Below are 17,665 nucleotides of genomic sequence, written 5' to 3'. Positions count from 1 at the left end.
GCAGAGCCCGAACCCTGGCTGTCCCCTCCTGTCAGGGGTTGTGCAGAGCCACAAGGACCCTCCTGAGCCTCCTTTTGTCCAGGCTGAGCCCCTTCCCAGCTCCCTCAGCTCCTCCAGACCCTTCCCCAGCTCTGTTCCCTTCCCTGGCCATGCTCCAGCACCCCGATGTCCTTCTCGCCATGAGGGACCCACAGTCAAATCATACATTTCTAATTCTCCTGTGATAAATCTGACTATTAGATTGTTGTGGCTGTTAAATGCTTGGCCAGGGATGTTGTTATTTCTCCCCTGTGGAGCTGCACAGTGCCACAGAAGAGTCACGGGCACCATCCCCAGGTCCCTGCTCCCTCTCCCTGCCTCAGTGCTCCTGGCACAGGCCCTGAGGGATTTTTCCAGGAGCCAACGAGTTTCAAACCTCGCTCTGGCATTGCAAAGTGGCCACAACTGTGGCAAAGACCAGCAGAGCTGCTTGTCTGGCATCTGCCCTGTCGGCCACAGGAGATGCCTCAAAATGCAGCTCCATGTGCCTGTTTAAAGTGTTTATAAATGTGATTTACCCGCTGCCAGTGCCGTGAGGGTGATCCGTGTCCATGGCTGGTGCTTCAGTCCAGGAGTTTGTGAAGGGGATAATCACCTGTCCTCACACTGAGAATAACCTGTGGTAGCAGACAAAGGTATTGGCTGCAGAGATAGACCCAAATCTATACAATACTATTTAATCTTCTTAGGGGCTGTGGGTATTAAACTGGATTGGGAATTCCTCCACTAACATGTCCTTCACACCTGACCCGCTCTTGTTTTAGGACTCTGCCAGCAGAGGAGACATCCTGAAAATGGGATCATTTTCCCCTGCCTCTCTCTGCAACAGCATCTCTCATCTGGCTGTTACCTACCAAAGAAGCTTCCAGCACTACAGCCAGCCCCTGGAACTCCCCTTCCTCCTGGACACCCCTTTGGAAGGTAGGCTGGGGAGGTTTGTTTGATTGCTTGGATTTCGTGTTACCGAGACAGGAGGTGAGATAAGGAGTTTATCAGGAATTGACCTAAACTTAGAAGACTAGAGAAACAATTCTTCTGCATTCTTCTGGGCAGGAGCTGTGAAAGGCTGCAGAGCTCTTAGAACTGATCCTGGCTGTGGATTTCTTTCTGCTCACAAAATGTCTTTTAAGGAGCTCGTTTTGGAGAGAAGTAAAATCAGTATTTAAATAGGAGTGTGTGCATAACTGTGTTCTCTCTGTGCCATCCTTTTAACTCTCCTGTCTTTGTTAGGGAAAGTTATTTTCTCTTAATGTGCAATTTGTTATACCTGTTGTGCTGTTCTGCCACATGTATGTTTTCTTTTTATGTATGAAAAGCAAAGCTTGTATCATCTATCTAGGTACTCCCATGACCCTCTCTTACTGTTGCCTTAGTGATCCTCCCAACTATTTAAATTAACATTGCCTGTTTTGCAGGAAATTTAGGCTGATACCTTCCCTGGGAGTTATGCAAGAGGGTAAATGTGTGATAACTTGCATGAAGAGCTTATCTGAGAATGGCTTAGAAAACTATGATTCACAGCTGAAGAATAATTCACAGCTAAAGAATAATGTAACATGCCCACTCTGGGGGAAAAAAATAATCCATGAAGAGTCTCATTCTCAGGCAAAACATTCAAGCAGTGCTGAAGAGTGACTTCTGTCCAGCCCCAAATCCCTGTCCCCATGCTGTCACAGCTGCAGGCACTGTCACTCTGGCATTTACAATTTACAGTCTCCCTTTCTAAATGCTGTTCATGTAATTATGCAAGATATGCTAATTACCCCCTAATAAAAGGTATGATTACAATTCCACTTTGCCAGTTCTGATTTCTACAGAAAGCCCTGGAAAGATGTAGTCATAGAAACAAAGGGCTGCTCAGCACCCCCAGTTTTACTAGAACCATGTTCTCCTCACCCTCTGCTCAAACTGAAGGAAAAACCTCACCCTTCCTAGGATGGTTTCCTGGGAAGTGAAAGGCTGGAAAGCCATGGAGCAGCATCACATCTAAACCAGTCTCCATCCTCCTGAGGTTATTTTGGTGAATAACTGGTTTAGCAGGGAGGTTTGAACAGCTTGATCTTGTCTTCAGAGCATCATTTTTAGCAATTTAAAGGTGGTTCCTTGACAGAAGCCGTATCCACTCCTTCTGCACAGCACTGACAAAATTGATAATATTACTGAAATACGACTGGACTCTGGTCAATGCAGTCCTTAACAGCTCCTGGATATGAGCATTTGGTGGAACCAGAATTCAGCTTGGATTGGACTGCCTCAGCCAACTCCACTCTCTTAAGCCAAACCTTTGGTTATTAATCAGCACAGCCTACAGTCATATTTAAAAAAAATAGACTGAAACCTGGATCTAGATAACTCTTTACTCATTTAAGTCCATTTGTTTTTATTGAAAAATTGACAAGCAGTCAGTGAAGTGTTGCTGCCCAAATGGTGGAAAGTTGCGGTGCTTTGTTTTTCACACCAGATTTTCTTTTGCAGGATTCCCCATTTTGTGCTGTGCAGTTCCTCTCCTGATGCTCCAGATCAGCTAGAAATTGAGCTGTGCAGTTCCACTCCTGATGCTCCAGATCAGCAAACTGCTGACCAAGTGAAGTCTTCAGTGGCTTCTGGACACGGCTCTGAGTTTTGAACTTTAGGAAATGCATTTGCCACGGAGGAGGCGGCTACGGAGGAACCGAATCCTCTTCTTGCTTGCCATGGTGTTGGTCCTCTCTGTCTGCCAGCTCCAGTTCAGCCCCTCTGGCCTTCCAGCATCACACAGAGCCCCCCAGCCCACGGACCCTGTCAAAGTGACCTCCAGGGACCTCCCCAGCAACAAGACTGCTGTAAGAGGCAATGCCACAGCACCCAAAATAAGGCACTGCATCTATGTGGATCCTGAGCCAGCTGTGCCCGTCACCACGTCAGTGGGGACAACACCACAGCAAGAAAATGCCAGTGAAAGCTCCCCAGATGAAAAACCACCCTATGAGTCCAAAGGAGAATATCCCCAGGACCTGTTCAGTGTGGAAGAACGCAGGCAAGGGTGGGTTGTCCTTCACATCTTTGGCATGATGTATGTATTTGTGGCCTTGGCCATAGTGTGTGATGAGTATTTTGTCCCTGCTCTGGGAGTGATCACTGAGAAGTTGGAGATCTCTGAAGACGTGGCTGGAGCCACCTTCATGGCAGCAGGTGGATCAGCACCAGAACTCTTCACGTCCCTCATAGGTGTCTTCATCTCACACAGCAATGTCGGCATCGGTACCATTGTGGGCTCAGCAGTGTTTAATATCCTCTTTGTCATTGGCACCTGTGCCCTCTTCTCGAGGCAGATACTCCACCTGACATGGTGGCCCTTATTTAGAGACATCACATTCTACATTGTAGACTTACTGATGCTCATCCTGTTTTTCCTAGACAGTGTCATTGATTGGTGGGAAAGCCTCCTTTTACTGACTGCCTATGCCACATACGTGTTCACCATGAAACAGAATGCGTTCCTGGAGCAATGGGTGAAGCAGGAGCTGAAAAAGAAGCTAAATGCTGTGCAGGCAGCACCAGCAGAGCATATGCAGAAGGTTGGTGTCCTTAGAGTTCAGAGAGCAAGTTGGAAATAACTTTTTAGTGTAAACCACAAAGAAAAACTGCATCTCCTTCACAAAGCACATATTTGAACCTCAGAATACAGGTACTAGTAAAAAATTATGGTTTTAAAATGGGGGAAGTGCAAACTAGAGAGATTCTAAGAAACTGGAGAACATCACTAAAAGGGAGTTCTACCTGTGCAATTCCTAAATGTCTCTTAGCTGCTTTCAAAGATGTGTGGGATTTTGCTTGCTTGGTTGCTCAAAAGAAGTTTCAGAAAGAACACTTGCAGGAACACATTCTTGGTCTGGGAATAAGATTGGACAGTTCTGGTAAACAGGGGAGAGAAGGCTTCTGTCCCAGCCTCTTGCAACTGAGAGGTGTTGGAGGAAATTCTCTTTTCCCTCTCTGTAGGCAGATGTGTTGCTGGGGTGCTGATGGTATCACTCCTTACCTGATCAGCAGCACAGAAAGACATCTGGCAGCTTTAGCAACCACTGTCTGCTCTCCTGGGTGGCATTTGGCAACAGATTGGAGTGCCCAATTGCAGTTCCATGCCAGCAGATTTCAAACTGTGCCCTGGCACTGCATGCTCTGCTAGTCAGATGTGTCCCTGGCCCTCAAGCATGCTTTGCCTTCTGATCCTGGCACTCCACATCATTTAAGGAAAGGAAGGAAGCAGATAAGGAGAGTGAGGATAGTTGAAGTGGTGCAGAATCGAGAAACCGCTTCTCTTTCCTACTGCTGGTTTGTTGTTCAGCCAGTGCTCACAGCTGGGAGTCCTGAAAGCTCCTGAGTTACATTCCAGTGGGATACACGTGCAAGAAACTGCAGTGACACACACACATCACTGTGAACATCACCAATAATCACAAATGAAATCCAGCCCTGCACTTGAAGTTTACAGAGAACTCTCACTAATGTTTAGTAGCATGACAGAGAGCTGCTGAACCTATCCCTTGGGAAAATTTAATCACAGAAATTATAAATGATGGAAAGTGATGCTAATCACTGTTTAAAAAATCCCCCTTTGATCCTTCACTCTGCTGGAAAATGAGTAAGGATACAGATGTTTGGGGATGAAGTCTGGGTCTGTCTGTAGCTACAGGAATCAGTTGTGAGTCTGCCCCCAGGTGCCTGCATCCTCACTGGGAGGCTTTAGGTAGAATCTTGCTTTTCTCAGAAGCCAATGGCTTTAAGGAGGCTCATGGCTTTGGCTCTTTCAGTAGCATCCCTGGACCTTTGTGTCAGCTGTGCCACTTCCCCACAGGCAGCAGCCTGAAGGATCGTTGATCCTGAGGCAGCAGAGGTGATTGGTTATTTCTGTTCTTCATTGCTTGCAGACAAGCAGGGCAGTTGTAGATGATGGAACGATGAAGCCACCAGATGTGAGGAAGCTGCAGGTAGGTCTAAGCAACTTTACAGGGATCTGAAGTCATGGTATTTTGAATCTCTCCCCATGTCAGGCCATAAATAAAAGTGTCATTTCCTGTGTCAAGAAACCTGGACCAAAGCCTGTATTGTATCAGGCACAATTGTTTAAGAGAACACCTGTCTGAGTCCTTTCCTATAAGGAATTTTTATAAAATTTAAGAGACAGCTCAGGCTTCCCAGGTGGGTTTAACTAGAAGAATCCTGCTCATTCTCTGCTCTAACAGTTATATAGAAATTCAGAAAGTGGCTCTTCTTACCTGGTCTCGTGGCTAAATTTCTTCCTGGGGTGTTGTAGCAGAGGCTGGTGGGGTCTGTCCTTTCCCAGAGCAAACACTGAACACTGAATCCTCTGCTGCTGTTGAATTGCTGCCCCATGGCCTGGAGAGGCCTTGTCTGATGTAGAGAGCAAAGAAGCTGGAACTGACTGGCTCTGTGCCTTCCCACAGGCTGGGCCAGCCCTGCAGCGGGGCAGCAGCTCGGCCTCCCTGCACAACTCCCAGATGCGCGGCACCATCGTCCAGCTCATGATCCACACCCTGGACCCCCTGGCAGAAGGTGAGTGGATGCTCCACACCAGAGAGGGTCTGGGGTTCACAGCCCTGAGGGGTTCCACCGGGAATACAATCAGTATTTTGGGGTCAGCAGCTCACCCTTAGGGTGCAGCTGAGTATCACAGATGGTGTCAGGTGTGGGGAGCTCTGTGACAGTGGGACGTGCCCCTTCTGATTGCGCGGATGGCAAGGACAAACACCTCATGTTTTGGTCCTGCCATATCTACTTTTCCTGTGTCAAACTGGTTACTGCTGTGGTGGCAGCTGATGCTGATGGGGGTCCCTGGAAGTGGTGACATCTCTGCTGTCTCTCTGACTGCAAGAGCAGCAAACGTGAGTTACAGGCTTCCTCTGTCCCATAGCACATCCCATCTTCCTCTTCTTAGCTCAGACCTCATCCCAGCCCTGGAACAGCAGCACAAAAAGAGGTTAAAACCCTTGAAGAATTCTCTTTTTGACAGTGGCTAAAATCCCAGCTGAGATTCTAATCATGATGGTGAGGCCAATTCTGTGTGATTCAGGCTGACACCTCTAAAAGCCCACCTATCATCACTACCATGGCAAAGTGTGCCCACAGCCCTGTGCAGGCAATGGGCAGCTCCCCAGGGCCAGGGAATGACCAGCTCAGGTCCAAGACCTCTTTTAAACTGCCCAGGGTGCAGAGAAGCCTCATCTCCACTCAGACGAGGGTCTTTGTACACAGCCTTTTAATGTGTTGCTTTATATTAACTTTAATCCAGTCACACTGTGGAGGTTTATTTTCAAATAAATAGTGAAGCACATTACTAAAAAACATCTTTAAGATTTTTCTTTCCTAACTCAGAACATGCCCCACCCCTCCTCTGCCCTACTTGTTCTAAAGAGATTATCTGCTGCCCATTCAAAGAGAGATTGAAGCTAAGCAGATCAACACCTCTTGTGTCCCTCACAGAGGTTACAAAGAGGACTCTCCAGATCAGAATTCCAGATGCACAAACTGATCGAGGGAACAAAGGAGGCTGGAGGAGGACAGCAAGGCAGATCAGTGTCTGCTTTGACAGATTCCAGTGAAGGCACCCAATGTGTTATCAACAGTAGCCTAACAAGAGCCAGACTCATCAGGGTTTATTCCTTGCCTCCTGTACCTCCAAAAGGTTGTATCAGCAGCACCAGGATAGACCCAAAATCTTCCAAGAGGATGTCCCATTGCCTTGAGCATCAGAAAGTGTCAGAATTGAGGGGCTGCTGCCACTCAGAGACCTCCCAGCACCTTCTCATCCTTCCCACAGCTCTAAATGTCTCTGTGCAGTATCTGCCCACCCCAGGCCACCACAAGTTTGGCTTTCTGATCCAGGTTAGTGCCCTGGTGAAACTCTGGGACCCAGAGTTGTGGGAGAGTTGTGGGGGGCTGAGGTTGGCAGCCAAGGCCAAGGAAAGCCCCAGCCAGTTCGGCCCAGAACAGGCTGCTGGGAGCTTTCCCCTGTCCTTGCTGAAGGGGCTGCTGTTCCCAGGCCTTGTGAATATGGAATAAACAGGACCGGGGGCCCAGTTTGGATCTTCTCTCAAAGAGAACTTCCCTACTCAATACATAGAATCACAGAATCATTTGGGTTGAAAAAGTCCTTTCAGGTCATCAAGTCCGACTGTTCCCCCAGCACTGCCAAGGCCACGTATCCCCAGGTACTCCACCTGCACATCCTTTAAATCCCTCCGGGGATGGTGACTCCCTGTGCCAGGGCTTGAGAACCCTTTGGGTGCGGAGTTTTTTCCTGATACCCAACCTACTGCGCTGCCGGCGGCCCGGCAGGATGAGTTCCCGTGTGTGTGCGGCAGCCACTAGATGGGAGTGTGACCGTGTGTATGTGCGTCTGATACCGCAGGGACCTGCGGGGATGGGCTGCAACAGCCTCTCCAGAAGGGATTTATATCCCAGAGCCTTTACTTTAACGCCACTGAGTTAATGGCAAAACCTCTGCCCCAGGTACGTGCCTGCTCCAATCAAGGCTGTGAGAAGAGAGACACCGCCTTATAAAATATAACAGTAAAAAGTACTGATATTACAACAGCTCAGCACTCAAAAATCAAGGAGCCAATGTGCCAAATCCTGTGTGTCTTGTAAGGAGATACTCCCTAATCTCATAATTTCCTACCTAAAGAAAAGAGAATTTGGAGAAAAGGAATTTATGCATAGACTGGGAAACCTAAGTGCCTTGAGGAGCTTGGCCAATGAGATGGAATGACATCCCAAGGAAGGATGTGGAAAAGGATTTGAACCTGCCAAGGCATATGAGGACTTGTGTTCCGATATGTTAATAGTTCCTAGTCCTGTGTTAACAGTCCTGCAGCCCTGTGGGACCCTGGGGACAGCTGTGCCTGCTTCCCATGCATCACCAACACCGTCCTTCCCTTTGCTGTGTCTGCAGCACTCTCTGGACCAGGCACATTTCTGTAATTAGGCTGCCACATAAAAGATGATCCCAAAGCAATTTATCTTTCCTCAAGGGCCCTTGTTCCTTCTTGCCAAGGCCTGTAGCATCAGCACTTACAGGCTGTGGAAATGAACACTCGACAGAAGGAAAAGGTTACCAACAGTTGCTCAGCTGTTCCTCACTGAACCTGCTGCAATCAGGATTCTGTAGGGTTTCCTTCTTCCGGCTGCCCTTGCTTTTTATTTGGGCAGCACAGAAGTGGTTTCAGGGCAGCAAGGTCCAAAGCATAGAAGAGCTGCCAGCACTGGGCCTCCAAACCCAACTTTCAGGGGCAGAGGTCTTGGAAATACAGTAGAAGTGTGAAATGCAAAGCTGCAACACCACTTGTGTGAAACAAAATTTCTCTTTTGAAGAGTGGATTGAGTTCAGAATGTGGGGCCATTTCTTTTTGCACTAGGAAGGTATCATTACTTCAGTCTTTGTCTCAGAGAGACTATGTGTTTACTTTAGGAATTCTAATATTTACATAGCATCCTGAATTATATTTTTGATAGAACTTTTTACCTTCAATGTGGTGGTTTTTTTTAAAATTAGGAATTTCTAGCAAGTTTGTTCTTTTGTCCTTTTCCCAATTTCCTGGGAAGGTGAGTAGAAGAAGAGCATGAGATCTTTTCCAGATCATCCCATTAGACACCAGAGGGAACTGTTGGGGAAGTAAAGGGAGCAAGGATTTTGGAAACGCCCAGGAACCCTCTCATTTCTGAACCTCTAGCCTTACCACCAGACTCTTTAAACTCTAGTCACACAGGGAACAAAGCAGAAGCCTACGTTTCTTTTTGAATGAAGCAAAAGGCTCCAGCAGAGAGGTTGTCAGAGCTGCCTGCCCTCACTATGCCCCAGTTAACAAGGTAATGATTTTGGAAATTAGACCAGAGCAGTGGGCACTGTTGCAGGCTGGAGAAGGCTGAAGGCAGCTACAGCTTCTTGCTTCATTAGCATTTCAGATCCAGAGGGGAAAAAGGAATCACAAGACTATTTTTTATACTTCCACTTTTATACAGCAGAATCTCCAATTCCATCAGGTTCATGCCAAATTGTAAAGAAAAAAATCCTCCCTGCTGATTGTGTTGTCAATCCTGTTAGATTGAATATTAGAGCCAAAGAGTGAATTAAATGTAAGAGCCAAATTCAAGGTAGAAGCTCAGCTGCCACCTGAAGTCCATCCTGGATGCTGTCAATTCACAGGACAAGAATTCTCCTGGAGAGCATCTCAGGGCCACTGGACACAGACATGTCCTGTGTGGTGGGTTCTGAGCCCTGGGGACAGAGTTGCCAGCAGTGAGTGCCCCAGGGGACTGAGAGGGACACTGCCCTGCACAGCTGATCCCGCACAGCCCGGACTGAGCCCATGGACATCCTTCCTCCCGTGCTGACCTGCAGATCTGGCCAGCTTAGAGCCAGCTCTGCCTCCAGTCTCAGTCCCTCCTGCAGGAACTGTGTGTCAGAGGAATTAACACCCTTTTAAACGAGGCTGATCTCATGAGAACTGGACAGTGGCTGGGCCTAATCTGTTTATCCTGACAGAGATGCTCCCGGGCTCCACCCGGTGCTCCCAGCCTGGGGCCTGGCTGAGGGCAGCGAGCCAGGAGCTTCAATTTCCATAATCTCAGGCTGAGCCTGACCGCCCTGACCCTGCTGACAGGAGCTTTTGCGGCAGCTTCAGGGAAAAGCCAAACAGAAGGATGCATTGCCCAGTGCTTAGAGGAGACTGGGAGCAAAAGGTCACCCCTGCACTGAGGGATGTGCTTGTGCATGAGCACAGGGGGAAGGAAGCCAAAACTTCACATCCCCTGACCTTCAGTATTGACAAGGAGCATGGAAGAGTCAAGCTCTTGAGTCCCAGCCAGCCTTTCAAAGGAGAAGAAATGATCATTTAGATTAGAAATTCTTACCTGCAAGGTGGTGAGGCCCTGGCACAGGGTGCCCAGAGAAGCTGTGACTGTCCCTGGATTCCTGGAAGTGTCCAAGGCCAGGATGGATGGGGCCTGGAGCAGCCTGGGATAGTGGAAGGTGTCCCTGCTCATGGCAGGGAAGTGGGACTGGATGGCCTTGAAGGTCCCTTCCAACCCAAACCGTTCTGGTACTCCATGATGGTTTCATCTCAGTCCAACCATCCCAGTGAAAATCCCAGATGGTGAAAGATGTTTCTGTCAGGCAGTAGCAGGAATCTCACCAGAGCAGGACTTGTCCCCTGAGGTCTTCCCGTCTGAGCTGGGCCCAGTTATTGGATATATACATACAGCAGAATGCACTGATTTTCACAAGGTTCAGCTCAGAACAATAGTTCTGCCCACATGGCTGGACATGCTATTTCTATAGCATGTCACTGTGATTAATAAATTGGCAGGGCAGTATGACAACTGCACCTTCTGGGTGCATAGTCAACAACACAGTAGATACAATCAGTGTGATAAAACTTCCAGAGAAAATTATTTTACAGCCCTGCACACAAGCCAAACACAGCATTGGCCAATTCTTGTGGCTACTGCCCATGTGCAAACCCAGTGACCCTCAGTCACTGGGTGTGTGGCTCAGCAGAGGACATAGATTAGAGCAAAATTGGGCTTTTCTTTGAGCCCATTCTCATTCACTTTCACCGAGAGCTAGCAGTAAGATATTTGAGCAAAAAACAACTACAGAGACAAACAATTCCACAGTTCACTGTAAACCAGTCAAAAATCAGCTCAATTGAGTAGGGCAGAGCTTGGTTCACAGCGGAAGAAGCTCCCAGAAATAGAGCACCAGACCTGTGCTGGTGAAGAACATCTCTCAGACAGCCTGAACCATGCTGAACCTGGATACCAGGAATTTAGATCAGCTCCAGCAGGAGACACTTGTGTCTACTTAGAAAAATCAATCATTTTCCAGGGAATTGGAACACAAAAGGTGTTTATTTTCCACTCCCATTAGTTCCCCAGGCTGCAAGCAGCACCCTAAAGCCTCTTCAACAGCCACATGGCAGAAGGAAGGTGTCATTTTTAGTTTGCTCATAATCTAGCCTAGAAAAAAAAAAGCAATAGTCCATTTGGAACAAGATGATATTGCACCAAAACTCCTTCTCTGTTCTTTCTGCATTTTCTGCCTATAAAGTACAGATATCCTTTGTATTACTGACCTGGAAAGGATTTCTCATTCCTCTTGAAGCCTTGAGAGACTAGCTAGAACAGAGGCTAGACAGTGTCACAGGAATAAAGTAAATATTTATTAAAAGGCCTCAAAGAATACACCTTGGGCAGTACAAGCACCCGGCCGTGGCTACACAAGATGGACCCAAGATGGACAGCAGGTCACACATTTTCACACTTTTATAACTTTTGGTCCATTTCCATACTGGGGTTAATTTCCAATTGCAGCTTCAGGTTATGCAGTCCCATCCTCCCAGATTGCTCTCCTCATTTTTTTTTTTGTTGTTTATAATTTTTGGGCCTGAAGCTGCAATGCTGTCCTTGGTTCTCAGGCTGGAAAAGGATTGTTTTGTCTGACTGAACTGTGAGGAGAACTTGATAACACTCTGTATGAGGTTCAGAGTTATGTACTAATGCAGTACAGAATCTGGAAAATATAAAAGCTAAAACTGTAAGCATCACTCTAGATTCCCTTTAAATAGTTCCATGACAAATTGCTGGTGTAATTGCTGTAGCACTAAGCAGTTAAATACATCAGCTATGACCAACTAGCAGCAGCCAAAACCTGAGGTCACAGCTAGAACAACCCCTGGGGCAGCGCTGGCTGCAGCACCTGCAGGAGGAAGGGGGCAAGAGAACGTGTGTGTTAAGGGAGGCAGGTCCAGGGGGGCTTTGCAGTGATAGTCCCTGATGATCGTGTCCTTCTCACCCACAGCAAAACTGAAAGACAGGGTTGACATCCTGAGCAACGTGGCCAAGGCTGAGACCCTGGAGGGACAAGGCTCCCAGCCAGGTGAGTGCAGGAAGAGCCAGCACTGTTTGCCTTGTTTTGGACTGCAAGCCCTCACCTTCCCAGCACACAAAGCCCAAGGGCAGGCATGGAAACCCTGGGGTCTAACACAAATTTGTGCTGTTACTGGGCACAGATGGCTGCTGTAACACTGCAGCAGGAATCGATCGATGCACGCGGGCAGGAGCAGCCATCCCCAGAGGAGCTGTTAGTGAGGCAGGGCAGGGAGAGCTGCAAGGATGGACTGGGAATGGCCGTGGAACACTGCAGGAGGGAAATCAGGGCACTGCAGACAGCACTTGGGTGCTGCTGGTCTTTGGCAGACCCTGCAAATGAGGTGTTTGCTAAAAGAAAGCACCTTCACACGCTTGCAGAAGGGCACAGAAGGTTCCTCCAGAAGGAATAATCTACACTGTGTCTGTATCAATTCCAAGGACCTGTGCACCCTTCCTTGAATAGAATCACAGAATCATTTAATGGTTTGGGTTGGAAGGAACCTTAGAGACCATCCCATTTCCACCCCTGCCATGGGCATGGACACCTTCCACCATCCCAGGCTGCTCCAAGCCCCGTCCAACCTGGCCTTGGACACTTCCAGGGATGGAGCAGTCACAGCTGCTCTGGGCAACCTGTGCTGGGGCCTCACCACCCTCACATGGAAGCATTTCTAATCTAACATTTAACCTAGATCTGCCCTCTGTCAGTCACTCCTGACACAAAGGCTGCCTTGGAGCCAGAGCTGACCTGTGCTACAGCACAGATTTGTGCTGCCAGCAAGGCTGAAGATTTTGAACACCAAGAAGCTTTGGTGTGGAAGGTCCCAGCTCCACATGACCCAAGCACCTGAGCACTTCCCAATGTTGGGCTTCACAGAGGTGAATGAGCCCAAACTCGAGAAAAACACTGTTTAAAACCCAAGTAAATTCTTGGTGCGTGCTATAAATACCACACTGACTTCACTCCCTCATCCCTGCTCCGTGTTATCCATGTTTCTGCTCTGTTCCCACAGAGGTTTCTGTGTTCCTCTTGGCTCTGCAGGTTAATGCAGGAACGGCAGGACATTGCAGTTTTTTCCTTGTATGTGTCAGCACTTTCCTATTTGCTTTTGAATACCCACCAAACGACCAGGGATTAAAGTCTGGCAGCACATCCTGGTCATTTCTCAGAAGCCTTGAAGAGTATCAGGTCCCTGGAGAATGCTGTGCCCTATAGAGGGAGGGGGGAGCTGGGTGGGAAACCTGAGAAGCAAAGCTTTACATCTTTTTCTGGGTTTTAAGGATGGTTTTAGTACAATCTTCAGAATCCAGAAAGAAACCAAGAAATTCTCATCAGCTGTAGATGAGGTAATTAGCATTTCCCTGCCCCTTACAGCAGTTCTGCATGGAAGGTCAGAGGAGCACCAAGGTCTCACTCTATTCCAGGTGGGCCAAATTCTGCCCAGATCTACCAAACACACTCACAGCAGTCAGGGAGGACACACAACAAACCAAAGCAATCTGAGGGTACTTAACCTGAAATGCCACCACTGTGGTAGGGAGCTCAGAGCTCTGGCTGGTCACAGGGAAGGTGATGCCCTGATATGGTGGCCACCCATCCAGGATGCCTGAAACCAGCATTCCTTCTTATTGCTTTTGCAGAAGAGGGAAAGAAAGCACCAAGCAGCGTCCAGGTAACTCCTGCCAGTGACTCTGAGCCCAGCAAAGATACACAGAAGGCAGATGTGCCACAGGATGGACAGGTATCAAAACCAGGAGCACAGGCACTAAGTGCCCACCCAGGCTGACCTTCACGTGTATGTTCCTTCTTCCCTCTCCAGAGCTGTTGGGACAGGACCCAACCCATGTCACTGGCATCTATAAATAGGCTCTGTGTGTAGTAATTTAAGATGCTGGCTGAAACACTTTGGCTTACAAACACAAATTGGGTCCAAATTATGACACTAAGTGTTACTGGATAGTATTGTCCCCTCAAGTGACTCTTCTGAGGTCAGAGGGTACTCCAGGGTAAGGGGAGATAAGAGCACCTGCCTGCCCTGTGCTCACCAGCAGACTGTTCTGTTTTGCTCCCCAAATCCCTTTTGGGTGATGTTATTTGGCAGTTCCAATGAAAAACGTTTTTTTCAAGGACATGAAATATTTGTTTCTGAAAGGTGGTTCTAGTTAATGGATGCCCAGTAGTTAACAATGCACAGGTGCAGGCTTGGGGTGTGCCTGGGTCCTGTCCCACAAGACTGTGGCTGCCCTCAGCAGGTTACAAATGTGAGCTCTGCTCAGGTGAGGCCACAGTGAGTAACTGCAGCTCCTTGTTAGGGTGGAAATATATCGGCTTTTTGATTTTTTATTCTGAGGTACAGCCCCTGTCAAGCAGTGACACCTCAGACGACAGCAGCTCTGAGAGCCAGGACAGTGATGGTGACAGCACAGAGGGTGATGAAAACGATGAGCCCTTATCTCTGGAATGGCCAGACTCAAGGACAAAACAAGCAATTTACCTTTTCCTCTTTCCCATCGTCTTTCCTCTCTGGAGCACTCTGCCCGATGTCAGAAACTCGGTAAGAATCCACCTTCCTTCTGCTCCTGGAGTCATTAACTGAGCTATAGATTTCCCCTGGGCCAGAGTCCCTGGGTCCATTTTTCCATGTCTGGAGTCTTTGCATAGTTGAAGGGTTGTTATTCCTGCAGGGAGCGGGACAGGAGCCCCAGCTGCAGTGTAATGTCATTCCAGAGACTTAAATTAATAAACCACAAATTCTAGCAACTACAGGTCACCCAATCAAGCTGAAAAACAGCAAACAGAGACCAGGGTCCAAGTTAAAGCAATTAATTACAGTGAAGTGTTTCAGGTGAATGGTTTTCAATGGGGACTATTAACTTCCCTCAAACTTCTCTTTTTTCTTTTCAAATTGATTTCAACAGGAATCAAAAAAATTCTTTGTCATCACATTTTTTGGATCAATCCTTTGGATTGCTGCGTTCTCTTATCTCATGGTGTGGTGGGCTCACCAGGTGAGAGGTTTTGTTCTTTCTGCAAATCCCCATTTCAGAACAAGGACGGGGGGACAGTGTTACTGTGGCATTTTGGATGACAGCTGCAGTCGTCCATCACAATAGTAGAAAATTTGTTTTGTTAGAACCCAAAAGGGAATTTTTGATTTCCTTTTTTTTTTTTATTTCACAAAGATTAATTCATTGCTGAGAGCTTCCAAGGGAGTTTGTGCATCAGTGAAAGGAAAAGCACCATCAAGATCTGTCTTAATACTGACTTTTCATTAATGAATGTTTCTGTGCAGAACGTAATTATCCATTACCTAATTAAAATTCTAGGAAAATACAGGTTCTGATTCTGGAAGCTGCTAAATGTTCTTCACTCCCCCATCCTAATGTTCACCTTGTATTCTGGGACATAATACTTCCATCTTGTAGGAACAGCCCCCAGTCTGTATTGAGTGATATTTTGCACATGCACAGTAGATCTGGTCATGCCATAAACCCAAGGACTGTCATCTCCAAAGGCCCTCAGATCTTGCACAGCTGATGTTAAATTTGCAAAGGTAGACAACATCCAGAAGAGGAGGACTGAGGACAGGAAAACTGTGCTGTAGCTGACTTGACCTTGGCTCAGAGCTGGCATCACTGTGGTCAGATTTCCTACACTACACAGCAAATCCAGAATCAACAGGCACAGTAAAATGGAACTTTTAAATCCAATAAAGCAGGAAAATGCTGCCACATTTATGGGACTTGGAATATTTTAACTCAAACCCTAACACTGCACAGAGCAATTATACTCCATGTTCCACTGCTAACAGCCCTACCCAACGTTGTGTTGATTAGGTTGGTGAAACAATTGGGATATCAGAGGAAATTATGGGGTTGACCATACTGGCAGCAGGCACATCCATCCCTGACCTCATCACCAGTGTCATCGTGGCCCGGAAGGGCTTGGGGGACATGGCTGTGTCCAGCTCTGTGGGCAGCAACATCTTTGACATCACTGTTGGGTGAGTACCAGGGCCATGCTAAGAGCTGCATTTCTTCTGAAGCACAGAGTTACGCGGTTTGAAACCAAACACACCTCAGTTAATTTCATTTTAGCTGTAGTTAAGAGAAGGGCAGCTGAGCAAGCAGTTCCTTTTGAAGAAACCCAACCCAAATCCGGCCAGGAAAGACAAACTGTTATAACTCAGCCCACTATCTTCACCCAATTCACAAAATCACCAACACAAAATTAACAATTTTTCAAGACAAAACTGCAAGACATCTTTGGCTAATGTCCAAACTATACATGCAGGAGCCTTATCTGGTCACTCAGAGATATTCAGCTCCTGGGGAAGGTCAGTATCCGTGCCTGGATCTCCCATCCTAAACCATCAGGACATTTCTTTATTATAGCTCACCAAGGCACTTAATTCTTAGGTATTATTTTCAAACCATTTTACTCTTGGATTGCATTATGATAATGCAAGCATTATCCAAATGCAGTTTTGACAGGAAAAACATCCAGTTTAGATTTATGCTGAGCTATATTGAATACAATAATGCATTTTTTCCCTGTAACAGTTTGAAAAAATTGCTTAGTTATGATGCAGATAATGAACTGCCTTAAAACATTTATTTCATTACTTTCCCCTTCCTTGCAGCCTGCCAGTTCCCTGGTTCCTTTTTTCTATCTTCAATGGCCTCAGCCCCGTGGCAGTCAGCAGCAATGGTTTGTTTTGTGCAATTGTTCTCCTTTTCCTCATGCTCCTGTTTGTGATTCTCTCTATTGCTGCCTGTAGATGGAAAATGAACAAATTACTGGGCCTCACCATGTTTGCTCTTTACTTTGTGTTTCTGATCATCAGTGTGATGTTAGAGGACAAGGTAATATCCTGCCCAGTATCTGTATGACGTGGACACTTCAAGATGTGTGCGAGGATCCAGCAACATCAGAAGGGGGTTGAGGTAGCAGATCTACTGAAAAAAAGCAACCAGAATTGTAACAAACTTACTGAAAATAAGGTATCTTTAACATGCTAAAAATAAATCAATCTAAACTGGTGTGTCAGCCTCTACTGTTTTTCTTTAGGATCAGAACAGATACTGAACTGACCAATATTAAATTACACACACTTAGGCACTTGTGGAGAGGCTGATACAATTTAGATGCGTCAAATTTTCACCATGGCTGATCCTCTCAAGTTAAGGAGCTGATTTTCACCACATAATATTTACTCTTTATAGGAAATTTTCATGAATGTGCTCTAAATTAGCCAGTGAACTGCTCAAACTCCCTGAAAACAATGACTTTTACTTCAGTGGGAAGAGAATTAGACTGATGTGGCTGGGCCTTTATGGAACTGCTCTGCTTAAAATCCCCATGTGGACACACAGGCTGCAGCTCAGCAGAGAACTCCCTCAAACTGCACTGAGCTCCTTTCAGATCTGTACCTGATCTTGCATTGCAGTGCCTAAAATTCCTGTAAAGTGCCACCGGTGCAGGAGTGATGTCACCTGGATTTACATCTTGCTGCAACAAGACTAAAAGGCTCAGGGGTTAGAGCAGCACATGAATCAAAACTAAAGCCAGGAATCACATACAGCAAGGAGCTGAATGCTGGGGGTTTGTTTTCATCCTGACACTCACCTCTGACAGTTAGAGATTATTTAACCAGCACTAATTCCTCTTGTTAACACTGACTTCTGCAGAGACAAG

At 46.9% G+C, this 17,665-nt stretch overlaps 1 protein-coding gene across 6 annotated transcripts; it reads left to right on the top strand.

Annotated features, from left to right (window-relative positions):
* The first annotated feature begins 313 nt into the window (after positions 1-313).
* LOC137481690 (sodium/potassium/calcium exchanger 1-like) lies at positions 314-17,012 on the top strand. 6 transcript variants are annotated; one of them, XM_068203546.1, is made up of 11 exons: positions 314-674; positions 804-960; positions 2,515-3,596; positions 4,947-5,006; positions 5,484-5,592; positions 11,897-11,974; positions 13,609-13,709; positions 14,319-14,522; positions 14,887-14,976; positions 15,805-15,971; positions 16,611-17,012. In XM_068203546.1, the coding sequence occupies exons 3-11, from the start codon at positions 2,676-2,678 to the stop codon at positions 16,858-16,860; spliced, it is 1,980 nt and encodes a 659-aa protein (XP_068059647.1). In that variant the 5' UTR covers positions 314-674; positions 804-960; positions 2,515-2,675; the 3' UTR covers positions 16,861-17,012. The 6 variants fall into 6 exon arrangements, with proteins under 6 accessions (XP_068059647.1, XP_068059652.1, XP_068059651.1 ...); XM_068203551.1 differs by having other exon boundaries at positions 314-960; positions 2,515-3,061; positions 3,440-3,596; XM_068203550.1 differs by having other exon boundaries at positions 314-960; positions 16,611-16,678; positions 16,815-17,012.
* The last annotated feature ends 653 nt before the right edge of the window (positions 17,013-17,665 follow it).

Source organism: Anomalospiza imberbis, chromosome 13, assembly GCF_031753505.1.
Source record: "Anomalospiza imberbis isolate Cuckoo-Finch-1a 21T00152 chromosome 13, ASM3175350v1, whole genome shotgun sequence".
Taxonomy (NCBI): domain Eukaryota; kingdom Metazoa; phylum Chordata; class Aves; order Passeriformes; family Viduidae; genus Anomalospiza; species Anomalospiza imberbis.
Note: the sequence above shows the minus strand (reverse complement) of the source record. Positions and strands in the feature narration are given on the sequence as shown.